The sequence below is a fragment of the Larus michahellis genome, chromosome 1 (genome assembly GCF_964199755.1).
Source record: "Larus michahellis chromosome 1, bLarMic1.1, whole genome shotgun sequence".
Classification (NCBI taxonomy): Eukaryota; Metazoa; Chordata; class Aves; order Charadriiformes; family Laridae; genus Larus; species Larus michahellis.
This window is the reverse complement of record NC_133896.1, coordinates 143435054-143447603: the sequence shown is the minus strand read 5'-3', so window position 1 is coordinate 143447603 and position 12550 is coordinate 143435054. Positions and strand designations below refer to the sequence as shown.

Below are 12550 nucleotides of genomic sequence, written 5' to 3'. Positions count from 1 at the left end.
CAGAGCAAAATTTCTTTTTAAAAAAAGATATTTATTCAACTCTGGTTTTCTGTGTCACTTAAAAAGAACTAACCTCCCTGATGTTTACATAATTTTGGCAAATACAGACACCTATTGTTTAGGTCAAAACTAAAAGGGTTTTTTTACATATAACAAGTTTTTTTCTTATGCCAAAATTATTTTAGCCGAAGAAATTTAAACTTCTTATTCCCCAATTTCTGCCTTAGCAAAGAAAACTGAATTTTTTTTTCTAGAGACAGTCATACTGAAGACAGCTAAAATCCAACATTCATTACATTTGTCAATATTTTCTATTTGTTGAAACTGTTGAAAACAAAAATGAAAAAAACCCTCAAAACTCACAATCAAAAATCCCCCCTCATTGGTAAGAATACTTTTCCACTATAGAATGGAAAACAGAAAAGAAAAAAGACAGTTTCCATTATTATGGAAGTGTCTTAAATGGGGAAACACCACAGTAGGATTATCATTCTCTGGTCAATAATCCATAAATTAAGGCAAGTCCCAGGGTATTGCAAGGAAGAGCCAAGGCTTCTCAGTATTCTTACACTTCTAAATTTTTTTAATGTATTTATAAAAATGCCCTTACAGCCCATGTCTCAGACAGAAGACATTACTCCATGATTTCATTAGAATACTTTGTATCTCTGAAGTTTGACAGTCAATCCAGAGTGAAAAACTTAACCATGTATTGCCATATTTAACACTCCAGGGACTGTCAAAAGCATTTCATATCAATTACCCTTACTTGTTTTCTGCTGAGATATTTATAACATTGACTATAATGCTCAATTAATGCTGCTAATACTGTAGTCAAGTTATTTGAATGTCTACCTGGAATGATTTCATGTGGAAATCATTATAAAATTATTTGGACTAGACTACATCTAAAGATAAAAACTGGGTAAAAAAAATCTTCAATGATCTTCAAAAAATAAGATTTTTCCACCCTTAATTTCTTTTTTTTCCAATTTTTTGCAGTTTCAATTTTTAGACAGAAGAGTTGCTATAATGCTCAAAGGACCATTGGTTAGCAATAGCCTCAGGAGTGTCCTGTGGTGGAAGTGAATCTCACTGGCATTGCCGTACAGTTTCATGACTGCAGAAGAAAAGGTACAATGAACCAGGAGTAATATGAAAGATACTCTGAGAGCCTGCCTTTTCTCTGAAATATGCCTTGGCTCTTCCGGATTTCTCTATATTCAAGGTTAAAGAACCAAGTTATCTCAGCCCCTGAAATTACTCCGTATCGTCTACATTTGTGGGGACATTTCCTTTTCCTGCCTGCCCAGCACAGAGGAGGTGGTGGAGGCTGTGCAGCCTCCAGACCCCGATCACCCACCAGTTCCCATTAGAAGAGATGGGAACCATGAGAAGAGGCTACCATGGTGGCGCCTCTACTGTGTCCAATCTGCTGTAGATGAGCTCAGCACACAGTCTCCGTTGGCTTTATTTCTCTCAGGGTTTGGTGACTGAGGGACAGAAAGAACTATAATCCTCCAGCTGTCATTCATCACAGTGCAAATGGGCAGCCAGAGACAAAATACAGTGTTAACATAGACATGGGAACAAATTCTCACAATGCATTTATTAAGAGCACTAAGAGTTAAGTTCAGCCTGTTATCTGTAATTGATTCCTTTTTCTATTAATTACTTTAAAATAATATGCAATATGCACAAGTATATCACAAGGCAAAGTTTTCCAGTAAAGCATATTTGATACATCATTTAAGAAACTCATAGGAACTCGCCGCAACCGAAATATGTCAGATCTTTGGTACAGCAGCCTATTCAAAGAGCTTTGGGTTTGTTTTTTCCTTGGACCTATACTGACTATTTAATGGTTATTCTATATGATAGTGTCACAAGTCATATTTGCACAGTGAAAGAACAATGTGACAGATGATGTTAGGCTTTTTAAATAAAACAAGTACTGTATCTTTAAGAAGCACTAATAAAATAAGCCTGAATTTAGAGGACAAAGAGCATTTAACTTTCTATTCATCCTTCCTGCAAAATCTTATGGTATTTACCTGCATTTTAAGGCAGAAGTCTACTTTTCTCCCTGAGTTCATTGATAGAGACAAAAATTGCCTATGGGGTTGGTGATATTAAAAATGAAGACCACTACCAGCTGCTGAAATTATTGCAATTTATCACATATTTTATACTTACACTCCACTTACACTCTATTTTGTGCCAGAAACAAGCCATATTTCTGTCTCATTTACTGTTTTCTTACTTACCCCATCAGTAATCTTCCTTCTCTTTTTTTTTGCTGGGATTACATATTTGCTATAGGTCCAGCTCCAGAAGACTTTGTAGTGGTGCACTGGGATATCAGGCTCTTCTGGAAGATCCCAAGTAATCAGTACATTTACACTCCCATCATTGTTTGCACTGATATTGGCAATTCTGATATTAGATGGAGCTGGTGGAGCAGATGGATCTGGAATTTAAAACAAACAAAAAGATTCGAAAGTAAAGATCATCTTCAAGAAGGTAAAGTCAGGCATACATGAGATGGATTAAATATTCTCAATACGTTGAAGAAAATTCAGGCAAAAATTTCCCATAAGTGATATGTCTTCTTGTAAATTCTAGAAATTCAAGCTCTACTGAAATAAAAATTATGGGTTAGCATCTAGTTTTGTCATTATTCTGTGTTGTTGATAGCTCACAAATATTTTGAAGCTTTATCAAAAAGTTCTAGACGATCAGTTTTACTTCTGTCATTCATTACTTTAAATATATAGTGAGTGTAAAACACTCGTGTTCTACAAGTGGCCTTTTATAGTCGTCACAGAATGGTATGGTGGAAACACTGAATTTTTCAGTGTTGCCAGACAATTCTCAGATGATAACATTATGTTTCTACATGTTGAATCTTTCTTCAAAATTCTAGTATTGACATTTACCACCGCAGACATAAACACTTCCTTAGAATAAATATAATGAAGATGTAATGATATATTATGATGTCATAGAAGTCTATAGGTTTTTTTTTTTTTTAGAACAGCAAACAAAACTAACTAGCCCTTTGTTTTATTTTCCTATTCTGGTTTAATTTCTGGTCAATATCAACTGAAATATTATTCCTTCAGTTGTCTCTGTGCTGACCCTACAGTCAAGGACACCTGACAATACTGAATGTTAGGTCCTCCTTATGGACCTCTACACAATATCCTGGCCCTGAATAATATGAATCAATGGAAATTTTGCAACGGAGCTTCTGAAAGCCTAATTTGCTATTTACTAACTCTTACTTTTTAATCCTACTTTTTAACTCCTACTTTTTTTCAAATGCCCATGGTAGTCAAACATTGGTGACAAAATATAAGGAAACTGCAAAACCAAAATTTAAGTAAAAGTAAACAGCGTGACTCAAAAAAAATTAAAAGTGAATCAGGCAGAATAAAGGAAATTCATACTAATTAAGGTACGCTATGAACCTGTAGTCAAGAAAAAACAATCAGATCAAAACCCCCATTTTCATATAACTTTTTAGCCAAATGAGCCAACACTTATTTGCCAGAAATAAAACTGAAGGTGTGCAGAGGGGACACCAGGCATTCGCTTACTGCATGGTTCACCTACATCTTTTTATAATGGTAAATGAGCTGTTAAATAAACTTTCCAGGCATACTAAGTTCATCAGATAATCCTTATGACAAACGGTCTCACTGAAAAATTCCGTCATTTAGTTCATTGAAATTGACACATTCAGAATTAACAAAGACGGCATTTCCTTTTTAAAGATCAGCAGATGTGAAATAATGGCTTATTCCTGTTATTTAGCAGGACTCTTGGTTAAATAACAATGGATGCTCCTGTTTCCTCACACATGCCATTTCAGTTAAATAGTAATGGATGCCCCTGTTTCCTCACACATATAATTCAACCGAACTTTTGGCCATAAAAGTTACAATGCATATTTGAGTTTAAGAATTCTGGAAACTTAACTTAATTTTCAAAAGAACAGGAACTCCTTATTTCTTCTCACTCATTTTTTTAATCAGCTTGCAAGCCAGTTCCCTTTATTTTATTTTTTTTTCTGGCTTTGGAGAAGCATTGCTTTTAATAATTATTTCCTTACCTGTGAAGTAGCCAACAACTCCATCTTAAAGTATACAAAACTATTTATATTGGAGGGGATATATTTAAGACATTAATTTAGTTAAATGGTTTGTACTGTTCTAAAACACAACTTTTCAATTACTTCTATTGTTTAATAAAATAAGTAAATATAAAATGAAATACAGGTACAATAAACAGAATCATGATACATAAATCCAAAATTTTCATTAAGTATTCATTTTCACTCATTTAAAATGTTAGGGTTTTTATATGTTATATGACAATGTATTATGGCAATAAAACATTTATAACCTGAAGTGCAACATGATCATATTACTGTAGGTGAATTATTCAGGTTATCTCCCAGAAGTACTGTGCATCATGTATTATGTATACATAACATATGGGATAGAATTAAAGTGTTTTAGAGAAGATGTCTTCACAAACGGTCAGATATAAGCACAAACAATTCTAATCATAAAACATGTTTGTCTTCATTCTGCATCTACAAGAGACTTTAAGAGTCATTAATAAAATCTAAAAGTTAAATGAAATAGCTCTTCTGGAGAAAGTGTTTTACATGATCAAAAATATTTTGAAGCTCTACTCACCAATTTTTCCTAGATCTAAAAACAAATGAACGAATTGACATTCCTCCTTTTCAAATGTTTCTGTCCCCATAGGAATGCAAGATAGTGCGTAATTTTCCTTGTATAAAGTTAGCGATTGACCAGAACAGAGCTTTTATATGTCTCAGAATCACAAGAATACATTTTTTTTAAGGTAAGTTCAAACACCCCTGTTTTTCTCAGCAACATAAGCAGAAAAAGAAAAAAGTAAGGAAGAACTATGTGCATACTGAAACCAATAGATCATTTCCTCTGACTTATGGCAATAGCTATAAGCTATAGCACCAGTCAGCTACAATTTCACCCTGTATTTTTTATAATTGTACAGTTTATTGAAAACATTACTATATCAGTAGCATTTCTTCTGTGTTCACTAGAAACAGTCCAGTCAGGAGACAAAACGCTCATCCATATTTAAAAGAAAGCCTAGTCGTGTTTCTCCTTTGCTATGGAGAGTGTAAACATTGTACTAAAAATCACTGGGTAATTACAGTTAAGGAAAGAGAGAACATCCTCTTAAAAGGAATATACATGTGAAATAATACAGTATTAGCAGAACCATCTTCCTGAGTGTTCCCATTCTTCAAAGTCTCTCTTTTGCAAGCCTCACAAATGTCATCCACAAAAATGCCTTTGAACAGGAGGAAGAGGGGTGGTGGCAGCAGTAGAAGACAGAAAGGAAGGAGATCTGCAGTTGACAGACGTGGAAAGGCGAGACATTGGAAAGTGCCACATTTTCCAGAAGAGCTCTTTTAAAGCTAGTAGACTAAGCTGGAGAAAATAATAAACTAGAAGGACATAGATATCAAAGATGAGCAAAACAATTTATTACAGTTTTGCGTTTAATCATCTGAAAAAAACCTGTCTGATTGTAGAGACAAATAGAGTAAAATATTTCTTGGATTTGGGATCTATTACCTGCAATATGAAGCCACTTAGTGAGCATTTTATACCAGCCGAGGATCCATTCCATATTAAGTATTTCAATACCACTATATAATTTATTAATTTATTTCTATATACTTCTGTGATGCTCATCACTATTACAACTGGCAGAACTACCATTTTGTAAACCAAAAAAATAAGAATATTCATCTTGTCTTTCATCTGAAAGGACTGAGTTTCACAAGCAAAACTAACATGTGAGAAGGAAGAGCAGCAAGGCAAGATACTGTGATCTCTGCTATTAGATTAGTAAGAAACCCAAACCCCACCCTCAAAAAACCCAACCAAACAAAAAACAAAAAAAACCCCGCCTAGACCCCTCCAAAGCCCCTCCTCAAAAAAACCCAAAGCCCCCAAAAAACCCAAACCCAAAAAACTGTTAAGTATAAGAGCATGGTCCTCCACAATACATGCCTGCCAATTACCAGATAACAGATTAGTTGGTTTTTTTCTGGTTTTTTTAAGCCTTCATTATTGCATTATTGAAAAGCCATGCCTGTACAAGGTGCTCTGTTATGCTTATGTCTATGCAGACATTAAAAGCAGTTTGCAACTCGTGCTGAAATACTTCAAGGTTTAATAACTGGTACTGGAATATAAAGTTTATATACGTAAGTTGTTTGTTAACCTGACTGTGAAGCTAAACTGTCATTCTGCTGACCATGAAGCTAAGAGCCATTCTACTGTTAGTCTTCATATATCTGTGATTGCTTTGACTGACTGCCCACATGTATAATTCATACACATGAACATTAAATTACTGGAATGGAAACTACAGCCAGTTTTTCAAATTTAAAGTTCTGAAATTTCATATACGTGAATTTATCTGAGTGTTAAATCAAAAGCCTTTGGTTTGCAGAAAGAGTGATGCTAGCTGCAGCTTTTCCTTTGCAGTTTATACTACAACTCAAATAAAATAAAAGTCATTATATATATACTAGCGTTTGGCACAGACAGCTGTCCTCAAATCCGAAAAAATTCTGGTCTCAGCAGCCTGACAAATAAATCACTTCTCACTGCTAGAAATGATAGCTTCATTAGGTCAAGGCTGAAGCTGCTGTTCCAGCACATGGAGTAAGTACTGCATTTGTCTGGATTGTATCTGGCTTGAATATACCCAGAGGACTTAAATTCTTGTCTTGCTGGCTACTCAGCCATCACAACCGAAACTCTGTCTCCAGTCCCCAAAAGGGAGGATTCCTTGCTGCAAATGAAAGAAAAAAAGAAAACCCTCACATTGTCACCATTTCAAAACGCATGTCTTCCCACACTCATATCTGTAGACATAGTGATAGAAAATTTATATTTTACAAAATTTTTTCAATCAATAGGATCTAGAAGCACTTTGCAACCTTAACAAAACAGTACGGGCAAGCTGTACACAAGAATCACATCTCACACTGCGGCAATGCATCCACTTTGGCTTTAAATGTTGCAACTGTAATGAAAACAGTAAATGATTTGGAATATATGTCAGAGAAAAAAATAATGACATTGGAACCGGAATTCTCATTCTGAGCTGCAAAAGTGATAGCAAGTTTCACTCTCATTTAAATCCTTTTTTATTGAGTATTTTTTTCTGACTTAAAATGGATCTCCCATTGCTATCTTTTAAACATTAGACCTTCTAACTTTAAAAATCTGCCGAGGCTGCTCTACAGACAAGTTTCCAACCATTAAACAGTTCCAAGGCATAAGCGGGACGACTGTCTTTGCCCAATGGAAATGGCACACATAAAGCAGCTGTGCAACAGTATAAAAAAATCATTGGTCCCACAGGAGCAACAGAAAGAATTTTATTGCCAGGAGTGGGTGTCTGTTCTGGTTTTACTAACACTCAGTAATGTATGCATGAAATCACATCCAGCATGGTACTTATGGGCTGTGAAAACAATGTTTTCTGCTTCCTTTTTCTCGACAATTTATCCCATGTATGCTAGCAACTACCTACACGTTGAAAATAAAAACCTTTAGCAGAGGTAGAAGCATTGGATGGTTTGGGCTCATTGAGTTCATCTTATAGTCTCTTTTTGTCTCAGAAAATGGCACAGTACCTAACTACAGACCAGTAAGATAATGCATTATATGGGAACGCATAACACTGATCCCCCTAGCTGACTGCAGTCTCTGTTACTAAGACTTCATTCTCATCAGAAATCATAAGATGCTTGAAAAAAATAGCCTAAAAACTCTTACCCAAACGCAACAAATTAAAAGTTGTATTACTAGTGCCAAGCAGTTGGGTTAGGTTATCCAGTGCCAGCTTAATGGGAGAAAAGCACAGGAACCTTTTCATCCGAGGAGACTCCTTTATGGATTGCAGGAACAGTTCTCTCCTGCTTCCAGAGAAAATGAAGCAGCTTGGAGAGAGACAGTCAAGATAATTAAGAGAAATATATTTGTACCTTTAGAGATCAAAATATTCTGCCAGGCATTGTGTTAGCTTTACTTATTGCTGTTATTGCAAATTGCTGCCACTCAATTGAAGATGAAAAGGAAAGCACTCACAATTTAAAAACCCTGAAAAGTGAAGTGGAAACCACTGTCAAAATAGCAGAAAGTTTTGATCAGTTTTAGCTGACAGTATCCATCTGAAAATCCATGTGCAGAGTTTTACTTCTAGGAAAGAACCACTCTCTCAGGTGCAGTATTCGCTTCATCTTCTAGCCACTTTGCTCCAAACAGATAGGCAGAGTCTAATGCTGTTTTCTTGCAACTTTGGAATCACATTTTAGCAAAATGAAGCATTGCTTCATTCCCCGTGAAGAGTCATGCAGACAAGCACATACAAACCCTTCATTTCCTTAATAAAAAAGAAATAAACAGCATAAAAAAATTCTCTCCGCTTAAGCTCTGAATATTTTAATAGATTATCTCAGCTATGTCACTTTGATTATTTATTATTTACAGATTAATGCCATAAATGAACACATGAGGCAGTGTAAAACAGCTAATAAACCTTCACCTCAAATGTTTACAGCATAACAGCATCAAAAGCTGCAGTAGATAAAACCTCAAATCACAATTGCATGAGGAATGGTAATCTGGAATGCTTGATAAGATACTCTTGTTTTCCTGTTTTTGTCTTTTTCATGACTGGGAAATTAAACTAATTTGGATAATACGAAGCTTTATTTAGTGATAGAAAAGTTAATGGAAATCACATACCTCAGAAGACTTAACATTATTTTGAATAAAACAAAATGTTACTTTGCTGTGTCTCCTTAGAGATCACATTTTTTGCATCCACAAAACACACAAAATAGTATAAAACAGTATTGTGGTAACCAGACAAAATTCTCTCTCCAAATAATTACAGCAGCAATGTTTTTGAATGTTCTTTTTAACAGCTTAAAATATTTAGTGACAGAGACTTTGTGGTGCCATACTCCTCCCTAGATTCAGATTATATATCATGTTTGTCCTCCTTTGAAGAAAAAAACAAACCCAAATAATTTGCTATTCATTATAACTTACAAGCGATTGGTAAAAGTTCAGCATCTTGTGTGAGAAACTGTCCTAGGAATTGCTGTCATGTTTCCTGATCAAAGGCTTTATTTTTGAAGAAAATTCTGTTAAACCTGACAAAGATAATAATCTTCTCCTGGTCTTGGCACAAGAGGCTGAATTGAAACAGCACAAGAACTAATGTGAATTTCTGTCCACATTTCACATAAATGCAGCACAGTCAGTCAGCAACCTTCCAAAGGTGATGTGCCAAAGTCCGCTTTCCTTTTCCAGACTGGAGGTTAAACGTGTCTGCAGGAGCTCAGCAGGGGCCAGTAGATGCTGGCACTCAAAAAACAGGCACATCTGAGCAGCAGCTTCTTGCCTCTGCCAGGCAGGGGCCGCCACTTCCCACTGAGCTCCAAAATAGTAATTAAATGCCTGTATGACACTATAACTGTTACGGATATGAGTGCCTACTTCAGGACATGGAGGCTAAGAGATACCAATTGAAGCATCCCAGCATCATTCCCGCAGTCACCACCTTGCAGCATTTCATCTGTGTCACCTAGTGCTTCTACACATTTCATGTGGCAAACATGGTATCTTTATAATAACTACTGACAATACCAAAGCCTCTAAAATAGTCAAATGAGCTGCCAGAATAGGATCATTTTGTCTACGAAGCCGATAGCTAACTGAACTCCTTGCTGTTTGTCTGGCAATTCACAATTGTCTGCCAAGGGCTGGAGTTTAGATTTGAAAATTGTTATTTTGAGGCTCATAGAAGCCTTTTGAACAATGCCGGCTACATACTTTCTGCCATTACCAAGATCCTGTTATTTTGTTTTATTTGGTAAGAGCATGCAGAGGTACTGCTGGCTCCTGATGTCCTTGTCACAAAGTCCTGAAAGCGCTCCCCACCTCCACCAGACAGCCATGAACAGCACTCCAGGAGAGCAAGTGCTTCAGGAGGAGCTGCAGGGACCGCAGAAAAAGAGGACTCTGGTACCTAACATGTAACCATATCAAAACCACAAGCTCCTGAAACACAAACCACTGCCAGCTGGGAGGCTATTCTGAAGAAATATCCCTATGTGCTTATCCTGCTCTTATGCTGTTCTCCAAAACCCCACTTTTGGCTGGGGTCAGTTACTGGGCTAAAGAGACCTTCAGTATGACTTACCATGGATTTTCTTATATTCATTACCAATGTAGGTATTTTGAACAATATACTCCTGTGGCTAGCACACTCAGTAGGAGATTAATTTTTTGGAAAGTAATACAAAACCTGCCTGAAAACGTCACGCTCAAGCCAAAAACTCAGTGATATCATGATATACCTTTATGTAATTGCAGTTATAGTTGGTCCAAGCAGAACAGTTGGAAAATCTTTACAAACTCAGTGAAACATCTGACAATGATCTGAGTTTAAAAAAACACCGTTGCCTGATTCAGCAACACAGTGCTATATCTGCTGAAGTGTTGCTGATGAAGAAAAGTAAAGAGAAAGCTACTGCTGCTGCTGAGTCCTTGCAGGAAGCTCAAAACAGCTTGAAGGAACAGTATTTTTGATGTGACTGAAATGGTATGCTACTTAAGTATAATAAATTCTTAAAATACTACTTCTTTTATACTTGAAAAGGTTTGTGGTCACAGCAGTAACGGGATAGCTATGCCAGCCAACCTTCCCACCACAGATGTGGTTATAGCACCAAAAAATTATTAAGTCTAATGTATACTTATTCAGTAAGTAATTAAACCACCCATAACAGCAAAAGCACTTCCATGCCTCTATAACTGCATCTACAATAAGACTTTTTCTACCACTGACTATGCCAAACAGCAAGCTAAAAGCTAGGATGGGAACCTGTGCGTGGCAACTGCCTGTACTGCAAGATAATTCTATCTGCAGAAAGAGGAGGAAATGCATTCCTTGAAGTATGCTTTATACCACTGTAAAGATTCTGTCACTACTAAAACAAAGACAAGTCTTTCTATTAGAATCACAGAATCATAGATACTTTTTATCATTAGAAACTACCTCTATTAGTAGAGTGAAGAGTGACAGATCTCATTCTTTAGCACTGAAGTCAACTAGCACAGTCTGGCTATGTCCACATTATCAACTGCCTTTAAGAGACGGTGACCACATCCAGACCATCTGTCTGTTGGGAATAGTTTCTGGCCTGTGCTAATTCCTATACTATGCCTAAAAGTCATCCGGGAAAATTTTGCTTCGTGTGGGTCAAAGGCACACCGGGACAATGACAGCAACTTCACAGGATGGGAAATCCGTTTCCACCTCCCCCATCCACCAATTACTGTTAACTGGCTCAGAAATAATTTTCAAAGTTATTTTATTACCCAAACCCTTGCAAAACCAGAAATGTCAACAAAAATTCCTACAATATTTTGTGGATTGGCCGACATGCCTTTCTAATGAACAGAATCATGCTACTTAGCATTTACACCCTTTTTATTCTTAAACCCTTAAGATTAGTGCTAGCAAGGGAAAAGTTACATTAAGAGAGCCTGAAGTTCCATCAAAACAATGCTGATATAATTATTTAGATATAGGCAACAAAGTATTTCAATACTCTGCTAAACATATGTCAGCAACATATTTCTCATAACCAAAAAGAAAAATACGAGAAACCTCTTGGAATAACACACTGAAACCCCACTTCCTTCATGTTTCATGGTCAGGGTCATGTTGTTTGATACCAACCGTGCGGAAAATGTTTAAAAGGAGGTTTATTCATTGAGACCCCTTACTGATAAAAGAATAATGACATCTTTAACCTTTAATTCCTTTGCGGACTTCAAACAAATCTCACACCATTTCTAAAGCCAGTGGCAAAACTACCCAAAACCCCACCTGTTAAAAACCTTCTGCCACAAAAGTAGGCAGATCAGGTTGGGCTCCATGTGTGAGGGAGATGAAGGTGAGCACCAGATATAGTGAACGAAAACTAACCTTTTGAGGATCGGAAGTGTTTGCTGGGTGCCGTGAAGCCTCTCGTCCCATGCACGTTCACAGCTGCCACACGGAACTGGTACCACCTGCTCGCTCGGATGTCAGGCAGCCGAACCCGCTCCTCTGTAGTCTGGTGGGGAAAATGTCATGCTTACACACGTTGTTCTGACATGGCTAGCTGTGCTATCATCTCCCATGCAATACTGGTAAATCAGACTGAAGGGTAGGGAACGCACTGCTTTAATATGCGCCAGTGTTGGCAGGCTGTATGCAACCACCCCCCCGACTCTGAGCATCATTCTGCACTGCAAAGCATTTACGTCTGCGAACAAAATCATATAACCACCCAATTTTACAGTGCATTGCAGGTCTCTTCTAGAAAAAGTAACCTTTAGAAAACTGGTGAAGTGTTAAATTCACAAAATTAGTTTTCCACTTATCACAACCTTCA

At 36.7% G+C, this 12550-nt stretch overlaps 1 protein-coding gene across 1 annotated transcript in view; it reads right to left on the bottom strand.

Moving 5' to 3' along the window:
- The window catches only part of ANOS1 (anosmin 1), a 148091-nt gene that overhangs the window by 32018 nt on the left and 103523 nt on the right, over positions 1-12550 (bottom strand). The window contains exons 6-7 of the mRNA XM_074606896.1: positions 12100-12229; positions 2268-2470 (exon numbers count right to left, since the gene is read on the bottom strand). Coding sequence (XP_074462997.1) covers positions 2268-2470; positions 12100-12229 — 333 coding nt within the window. The remainder of the gene's footprint in view (positions 1-2267; positions 2471-12099; positions 12230-12550) is intronic.